The sequence below is a fragment of the Brugia malayi genome (assembly GCF_000002995.4).
Source record: "Brugia malayi strain FR3 genome assembly, contig: Bm_v4_ChrX_scaffold_001, whole genome shotgun sequence".
NCBI classification, from domain to species: domain Eukaryota; kingdom Metazoa; phylum Nematoda; class Chromadorea; order Rhabditida; family Onchocercidae; genus Brugia; species Brugia malayi.
Window position 1 is genome coordinate 6,629,686 of NW_025062479.1, and position 10,059 is coordinate 6,639,744.

General features: G+C 32.0%; 2 protein-coding genes across 2 annotated transcripts; both read right to left on the reverse strand.

Moving 5' to 3' along the window:
• Nucleotides 1-5,618: 5,618 nt before the first annotated feature.
• Nucleotides 5,619-6,474, reverse strand: Bm13074 (Uncharacterized protein; the record flags this gene model as incomplete). The annotated part of the gene is made up of 3 exons (XM_043073884.1): nt 5,619-5,766; nt 5,887-6,034; nt 6,381-6,474. 3 exons carry the CDS (start codon nt 6,472-6,474, stop codon nt 5,619-5,621), a joined length of 390 nt encoding a protein of 129 aa, XP_042929818.1.
• A 2,551-nt stretch (nt 6,475-9,025) lies between these two features.
• Bma-rbm-7 (uncharacterized protein) lies at nt 9,026-9,680 on the reverse strand (the record flags this gene model as incomplete). Its single annotated transcript, XM_001899098.1, has 3 exons — nt 9,026-9,169; nt 9,283-9,465; nt 9,594-9,680. 3 exons carry the CDS (start codon nt 9,678-9,680, stop codon nt 9,026-9,028), a joined length of 414 nt encoding a protein of 137 aa, XP_001899133.1.
• Nucleotides 9,681-10,059: the final 379 nt, after the last annotated feature.

Below are 10,059 nucleotides of genomic sequence, written 5' to 3' on the forward strand. Positions count from 1 at the left end.
ATGAGCAAACAGGTAGGAGTATAGAAATCTCGATTTATCGTATATATGTTTTTCAGATGCTCAATTTATAGCTGTTTGAATGTTTTATCTCACGTCCTTCCTCAAATTATAGTTTTACGTGTATGATTTTAAAATACAGGATTTATGAAAAAATATCGTGAATTGCATTTTTGGAAATGTATCCGTTAATAATGGATATCTCAGGCTCAAAACGGAATGTTTCTATTGTGTCCAGACTATAATAGTAAATTTTGCCAAAAATTTAAACTTCAATAAATCTCTATTTTTGAACCAATGCATTAATCGAGTCGTACATTGACACATGTGTAGAGGGCATCAGAAACGTTCAAATAATTTAGGTCATAAATTGAATATATTAGAGACGAAGTTCGTAGCATTTGCAGCGGTGATTTTTACCACTAACACGTTTTACATTTTAACACGTAAAAGAAATTTCTCAACATCATTATACTGAACTTGCTTGGGACACAGTCCTTCTGGTTTTCCGAGGTATCAAACCCGCTGTTGGGAAAATCTTCAGCAGTTTTGTCGATTTTATCGCATTCAGTTTGAATAGAATGGAAGATAACAGAAATTGGTAGAAATGGACGACTAATGAGTCCCAGGAAATATCCGCTTTTTGGAAGGCTCAATACAACGGCGATTAACATACCTTCACGTGAGCGACAGAACTGTATTATTAGCGACATTAAAAAAGATCAAGGTTCAATAAACGGGAACTTTGTTAACTGACACAGCGGTAAGTTCAGTTCTTGCTATAGTAGTCCCAGTTGTCACTTTCAGTAGAGAAATTAGTGCATTTATTCTTTCGTTTATACTTTCGTTTTTGTTTCCTTTGTTCAAATTTTATTTTTCTTTTATATCCTTTTTTCCACTTATAGTGCTTCAACTAATGATTTAAATTGTTTAAATAGCGTACAGGGTTATTTTACCACTTAGCAACTAAAACTATGGACAGAGAAAAGTAATGAGTCGTCTAAACTATATGTGAACCTTATCTTGTGAGTACAGTGCGTTCTGCGTACATCTTCATGAAACCAGTCACAAGTTTTAGAAATGGTAACCACTTGCAAATATCTTAACATTTTTAAGCATGAACATAGGTATTGCATATACAAATCTAAACTGCTTCCTTTTATTCTGACAAAAATTTGTTCGTGGGGACTACTGATTTTTGGACATGTGAAATATTTATGTACTTAGTGTAATAATATACGATAAACACAAAAATATAAATTTATTTCTGAATTTCTAGATTCAGAAAGATATATTCGTAAGCCTGGCAGTGTCGGTGATGGCATGAATGAATTTTAAGGAGATCATTCTGCTAGCTCTACATAGTCGTAGTTATGTTGGGGCTTCCGTCACCAGGAAGTCCGAAATTTGAAAATGGCAACATCTGGGCACTGTAGGAACAGCTTTTTTTTAAAGTCGATTTAACGTACAACTAGTTATTTTCCGCTGAGAAGATACTCCAGAATAGTTTTAATTTCAACAAATCCTGAACAATAAAAACTTGTAAAGATTTGTTTTCGCAGCATTTTAGTTTAGATATTTTTATTGAATCCACCGCGCAACATAGGAGAAAAGTGATGCGGAACTGACGGTTGGCTAAAACATGCGCGAAAGGATTGCTACTTGAATTAAAATAGCACATACGATGAGTGAATATAGTAGTGAAGGTATACACTGCTAACAAAATCCATATACGGTTGCCTGAAAATCAGATATATGTGTAATACAAAACTTTCTTAAATGTCCTTCCCTTTTGTCGTCAAACAATTTCATTACAAAAATTTGCAAATCACTATGTAAAAACTAACTACGACGTAATAGGGTGACCACAGAATGGCAAAATATCCAACAATAAAGGTAATTGTTCTAAATGTTTTACGAGCTCTTCGTTCAGCTTTTGTTTGCTTACTTTCCATCGAAGGGTGAAAAACTTTTATCGCATAATTTTATCTCTTTTAGTATTCAAGTTCAGAAAAGACGGTAATTTATGTGATGATCTGAAATGCATTTCTTAATGTTTTCAACAATACAGGAAAGATAAGGAATCGATGATCATTGTGTTAATTTGTTGGTGGGATTGTTTTCTAATGTAACATTGGAAATGTGTTTCATTTTTTTTATAGAAGACGGATAAAAGCCTTTTCACTATTTTAATCTTTCACTTTTTTTTTTGTATTTTTTCGATTCTGATTAGAATTAGATAAACAAGAGTTATAGGCAGTCTTACTTCTTGTTAAAAAAATTCAAAATGAATGTAGCATCTATATATTATACTGAAATATATAACATTGGTATTAAACATCGTTGAAGTTAAAAAAAAAAAAAAAAAAAAACTTTGCTTCGAATTGTTCTCATGGCTGGGGGTACTTCCGTGTCGAGTCAGAACTGAAAGTTTTAGTCCAGCAAACTGAATTATCGACTCTTTTGAAATTGAAATTTCCAGCAATGGTATACTGGAAATACTTTTCCACATTCACTACCATTTTTTTTGTCAGCATTAGATTTGCTGAGAGATGCAATGGCAAGACATTAAGAGGATAACAAAATAATTTCTTGGGAATAAATATGACAAGTAAATTCATACTTTAATATAAAATAATTTATATTGGAAGTTCTTTTTCCTTTTTTTTTTAAAAAAAAAGTAGCAAAATATTTGAAAAGAATGAACGTCATATAATATATCTTAAATAGTAATTATCCGGTTCATTTGTTTATCATTTGAAATATCACTCGAACTTATTTACGTAGAAAATATTGAGGGAGATTTTGATTTGTGATATCCATTTCATTGCAAATCTTTTAATAACAAGCGTGATAATTGCATGAAGTAAGTTTTATTTTAAAAATTTATTTTAAAAAATATGTTATAATTGATTTACTCGCTACATGACTGATAATGATAATAATATGTTCATGGTAACAGATCAATATACTGAGCATTCACATACGATAAGTGTTTGGCTACTTGTGTTACTGTGAAAAAGCATAAAAGTTTTTAAAATTTATTAAAAAATAGATTCAACTTTGAAGCCCAACCTGATTGAACTGTTCGGCGGCATAGACCAATGAAATGGTCAATGTATGAATACATAATGGATACCAGAATCACTTGCGACTATCGCAGTATTATCAAAAGTGATTATAGCAGCACTTCCATCACTCATTGTTATGTTTACGTTGTCAACATTTTTAAGTTTATATTTTTCAGTGTCATCCTATAATTATTATGATCAGCATTTGTACTTCTTATTTATCCGGAATACACATAAATAGAGAAATTCAGAAGAGACATCTCAACTTAGAAGTGTCTGTGGAATCACAGTTGAGAGTAGGACTATAGATATTCATTAAAAATATTTGTAAGGAACAGCAAAAAAGAAAGGCATTTACTATTTCGCTGCCATTTTAACCACTTATTCTAACTTATTCTGCAGCCAATTATAACGTATAATTACTACTTTTAACACAATCTTTCCCTTTATTCATCTTTCACTTCATTTCATTTCACGATTGAAACATTCTGCTACAAATAAATATTACAAATCTGACAATATGTTTTAATTCACTTTTCAGATTGCAGACTGTTTTTTTTCGTTGCTCAAGGCTATTTATCTCTCTAAGAAAATCATTTTATTAGACAGCTGTGAGTATTAATTAATATTTTTATCAAAAAACCCTAGAAATAATTATAAACTGAAAACTGAATTTCTCAAAATCTGCTATATCCTAAATTCTTAGGCAACTTTATTAAACTCGACTTTTTTCTATAAATGAATTATTTGTTATTGATATTAATCATGAAATTATTATTAATATTAACTCAGAAAAAAAGTTAAATGACAATTAACTGCAAGACATCTATGTCATAAGGTTTTTGAAGTTGTAATCTAAGTGTTGAAGACGAGCTATCAATTGATTCTGAATGTTACAAATTCAGATCCTTGAAGAGTCCATTTCCCAAACTGTAGAAAAAAAGAAATCCTTTCTTTGCAGATGAGGGAAGAAAATAAATACTAAGTCCACTTTCCTACCGTAAAATCTGTTTACTACAAAGAATCCTCTCGAAGCAGTGACATTCATACATGAAAATGCATACAACTAACATTTTTTGCTTATAAACGATTACAACCATCTCATATGTGTGCAAATTGTTTGGTTAAAAAGTCTCAGTTAGGTTGTATTTTTTGCCATATTTCTATTTTATATTTTATCGTACTTCACTGAGTAACAAAATTAAAAGTTCCATGATGTTCGATCAATATTAATTGCTGCACATTCTAAATTCGTTCTAATCGTCTTTGGAAAAATTACAAGAATGTTTGATTAATTATAATTTTTCAAGTTATGATCATTTCTTAATTTTTTTAAAATCAGCTCTAAGTTGGGCCACATTTGCAATAATAATTACGACAATTCGCTTTCTCTAGACTAATATTGGAACATTTGTCATAAACGTACGATAACCAACGTTTTTTTGCAGCATCTTCAACAATGAAAATATTTTTCTCACTAATATTCTTATTGTCTTTATTATGTGGTTGCGAAAAGCATCAATTTCAGACCTATGCCATCACTTTGTTACTTCATTAGTTTTTTTTTTTTTTTCTAAATATAAATTAATATGCTCATTTTTACACAACTTGATTGATATAAGGGTCCACCTGAGTCTCAAGTTGTTGACTGAATAACAAAGCTAACTGATGTCGGTCCTTGGCACCGCTCTTTTTTCAAGTTTTTTGGTTTCAAATTTTTTTTTCAAGTTTTGGTTTTTTTGTGAATTCCCTGAAAATAAAGGATAGTACTTTAAGAGACTCTTAGCCCTTTATAAATAATCAAAAGTACCTCATATTCACGAATGTGAATAGAAGAAATTGAGTGAGAATTGAAAAGGTTCAGGGAGGAAAACACTGAATCACTGCTGGTACAATATTTAATAAATTAATGTATTTAATAAGATTAGTTATATTTAATAAGATTGATATATTTAATACAATATATTTAAGAATATTTAATAAGGTTATTTCAAGCATTAAAATAACGATGTGTATAAATAGGAAACATATAATTACTTTATAAGGAATGAGCATTGCAATCAGTGCTGCCCAATAATAAACCACATACAAACCCATATTAACATATGGATTGGTGAGAAACGGAACAGCACATTCACCCTTGGTAACTCTTTAACGACATATATTGTACGGAAAGTGATTGAACGAATCGCAAAATAAATCCAACAAATTGCAGAGAAAAAAATCAATCCAAGTAACAGATCAAAATAAACTCATACAAACACATCCATAAAAAATAAATTTTGTCAAAAAAGTCCGTTCATACTCCTACAAAAAAACAATTTTTAATTTTCCGTGAAATATTAGGATACTGAGGAGGTCATGAACACAAAACCTCCGTCACATCATTATTGGAATGCACAAGCCGAAGGTCATCTAAAAAATGAGAAAAGATTAAATGACACTTCACTCTGATATATATATATATATATCAATGAAATTCAGTTGCACATTCTCTCTTTTGTTCTAATTACTTTTGTGTTTAACCTACCGTTTGCTTTAATTACGTTGTCACCCAATAAGCGATAACAAATCACACACCACATTGTGGAAAATATATTTGTAAGCGCTAAATTGTTTTGCTTCCCTTTTTCCCCCAACGGGAGTTCTTCGCATAGCTGCGCACTGCGATCCACTTTTGCTTTTTCTTGCAGGCTTTCTGAAAAGAATGAAAGTGTTGGCTTCAAAAAGTATTATATATGTTTAAATATAGCCTATAATAAAGAAATAATTTCTCTTGTACCTTTTCCCCTTTTTCAAGAAAAAAACTTTCACTTACCTTTCTTTGATTACACCCTCAGATCCTTTGCATATGGTGGGCTTCATTATAATACTTTTAGCAGAAGGACTAACTTTTATTGCTTTCAGACAAGTTTTTGCCTTTCCCTTCATTTTTGAACAAAATCGTTTTACTAAAAAATAAAGAACATCGTGAAAATATAGCGATGAAACAGAATGTATAAAGCCATCAAAATGGCCTGACAGATCAGATTAAAAAAAAATCTTTGTGTGATTAGTAATTAATTAAGCAATTTCTATGTTATTCAATAATACGAATATATATGAAATCACACCTGTACAAATCAGATGACAATTATCAATAAAGTAAAGAAACCTTCAAGCAAGCAATCTAAGCAAAAGATTTGATTTTAAATTCCACTTTCCAGAACCATTTGTCAGTCCTTATTCATATTCAATGCAAGATTCCCAATGGCTGATACACTTGTATATCTCAAGTGTGTAATTAAAGTTAACTTGAAATAAGTTACTTACAATAAAGCGCATATACGGAGTGAACTTCATGAACAGCATAGTTCATTTTCAGTGTTAAACGAACGGTAATTTGAAGGATAACAAATAAAGTCATCTTAGTTTTCTTGACAGTCATGAAGAAGCTCATTCCTACCAATAGTTGGAAATAGCTTAATGAGGAAAATTGGAAGGCTAGGATTGGAAGATCTAATCAACACATAGGAACAATTAAGCAACCTCCAGCACACAGTTTCAGAACACGTAAAATCTCCGTAAGACTCAATGAAAGTTTTAGGTTAATCCAGGAAACACAGCCCTGTTAGTCCTCAAAAATGGTGCAGATGCTAGCTACTGAACGATTTACATAATAAGAATATAGGTAGTTCGATATCCCACCCAGAATTTTCTCGCCATCCCAGGATTCAAGCGATGTCTTTCTGAGGTCATTGTCTTTTTGCAAGTACAAAAAACAGTATTTGCAATGCTATTTAATTTCTACAGGTCCAATAGATAACAGTACGGAAACATATTTTCGCCGTAAATATCAAAAAGAATAAAAATTTAAGAGGTGAAAATGAGGTGAAAATAACCCTTTAAAACATCAAATCATAAAAATGCTTATAAAAGTTATAATTACAAAAGTTACGTTAAAAAAGAAAAGAGAACAGAGCATCCAACAATACTGCGAACTCTTAACAACAAAAAAAATTTCGTCGCGACCTCTTTACAGTATTTCCACTGCAAAGATATAAGTGGTGAAACCAGCGAATAACACACTTATTTGTAATTAATAAATTCATATCTTGATATTCAGTTATATCAAGCTAAGCTTTATTCCAAAGCAAACATGGTAATTTCTTTGAAAAAAAGTATGCCAAATTACAGCAACGTAAAATCCATCCACTTCTCCGATACACTCTGTTATTCTCGCTAAATGCAGACACAATCGTAGAATCAGGAGAAAGTGATGATACCCTCTACGCTGTTTTAGATATCATTTCTTCTTTCGACTCATGAACATTTTGGGCGTACCTCTTCCATTTTAATGTTAACCAAAACCGATTGTTCTTTCTGAGAATATCACATATTGCTTTCATTTGTTTCAGAAATTCCAAATATACTGACCTACAAACTTCGTTAATAATTGGAATATTGATATTAGGCAGTCAAAGGAGATCGGGAAAAAAAAGTTGAATCAACACTTATGTTTAAGCGGAAACACAGACAGAATACCAACGCGTAATAACTAAACAAAGTAAACGAAACTATTCAACGGTCTACAACATAAGCCTTCTTAATCGATGTAAAAACTTGTTTGCATTACAGTTCAGTCAGAAAAAGAGATATGATGTCCCAAATAAGAAAACCTGGTGTATAATGGCACTATTTCTTACCCGTGAACAGTATTCTCCAGTATTTTTTACTGAGAATACTTCGGAAATAACACATGATGATAACTGCATAATTTAAGTCATTTATATCGTGCACATCAGGTATGCATTTTATTTACTATTGTTACACAGTATGTTCACAAATATCTAACTTTTAAGAATCTTATATCAAAATATGAAATTACTTATAAATTATAACAACTTGTGCAAGGGAGTAATGAGAAGTGTTTCCAGGTAGTACATATTTTGGGAATAATTGATGAATGTAGCAGATTTGAGTTTCACCCATTGAAACAACATATGCTGAAATAAATTATGACTAAGAAGGAAATTCATGACATCTGAAATACATCACCTTATAGCCTACTGGACAATAAACAGTTTTCCTTCAGTATTATTTGTGAATCACAGAAAACTCCAACATACATAAAGCAAGAAGATGAAGCTGTGAACCAGTAGAACTGCTAAATAACTGGTACTACAAAAAACAGCAAGACCATTGCATTTAAGGAGCTCATTCCATAACCAGATAATAAGTCAAAAAGCGTCTACGGTATCCTAACGTTGCATATGAGTAACTGAAGCAATAATATGAGCTCTCAGCAGGAAAAAAAGCTTTCAAAGCAAAATTTCACATATATATTTCACAGTAGCGTAACCTTTGGAGCATGCTTCAGTTGTTAATATGATGCAGAAAACAAATCCCAGGATATTGCTGCGAAATAAAGGACTATTCGAGTGTCTTTTCAAAAAGTTCAATTTCCTCATAGCAGCTCACCTCATCAGTGACTTTTATATTCTACCATATCATTCAGGAGAACTAAGAGCATCTTTTCTAACACGACACTTCATTATTCATTAATAACTAAAGTCTTAATATTAATGACAAAATAAGATATAGGCAGAGCTCGTCTGCAACTGCTACACATGTAATTCAAACTATCTACTGAATTAGACAACAAAGGCTTTGTTAGTTTTTAATCGTCGGTCTTATTCTTATAGGAATGCAAAACTATATAAGCACTGAAGTTTTATTAGTGAATATAATTTACAATGCGACAACATCTGCCCAACGATTCTAAACTGAAAATACGAAGATGTCACGAAAAGTAAGTATGGAATAGTCAAGTAAAACGTGTAATTTTGATGGAGACGTATATTATTTCTACAGACAAATAAATGCCCACAATTCTTTCATATTCAAGAAATCGTTATTTCTAATATATCTCCATCCAACCTTAACGTAGAACACCAGATTTATCTTCTCGGTGCGTTTTAAACATAATACTCTTCATTTTCATTTTGTCTGCGTCTGCATGGATCAGATAATCCACTGTTTGCATATTTTCGTGGCATCAGAGGATAAGAAACCGAATTATGAAATGCAGGGACAGAAGTGTTGGTCCAGTACTGTACAGCCTGAAGATTGTCAATGACCCTTACAATTTACATTCACGATACCTATACTTTCACATACTATACAACATCAAAATAGAGATACTCTGTTCATTTTAAGAAAGTAGAAGGCTTACCTGCTGAGTGCCCTGCTTAGGTCGAACCGAAATTTGTTTGTTAAAAAGCTCAATTCGATCAAGCATTTCACATGCAAATGGGACACTCACTTCATGCCTGAATACGATCAATGCATAACGATGTGTTGCACTACAGTCACGACTACTGCTCGTACGCAGAATGATTGTGTCGAGTGGCCCCACCTTAAAAATAGCTTTTTTACAATTAATTTTAGGATTAATATCGACCAAATCAATACACAATGACAGCTTCAACATATCACATAATCTGATTCCGCATAATTAATAAATAGTAAAAGTTACAAACATACCTGACAGAACAGCTCCTTCAAAAGTCCCTCCGTGATGTTTTCATGAAGGCTGCACACATAGCAAGTTCGTTCACTTGGATCATCCATCTTCCCAACACGTGCTGTATATCACATACACGCAATAAAAACAGCTAAACAAGTAGATAATTAGATAAAACACCGCGTCAGCAAGGAGTTTTGTCCTGGAAGGTATGTTGTTTATGCTCGAGCTTTCTTGAACATTTCATTGTAGTGTATTTATAGGAAATATAGTGTTGGCGCTAATCTTATGTCAATAACTTTCAAGAAGGGATTTAACCCTACTTGCCGCATTACGTCTAAGCCTTGAATAACATCTCCCCATAAGGTAAACTGCATCTGATGCTCACATGACCGCTGTTAAACACTTTAGTAAGGATTCTCGAGAACACAGTCCAATAACACATTAATTTACTGCAATATCCACAACACTTAGCGGGCGTGTTAC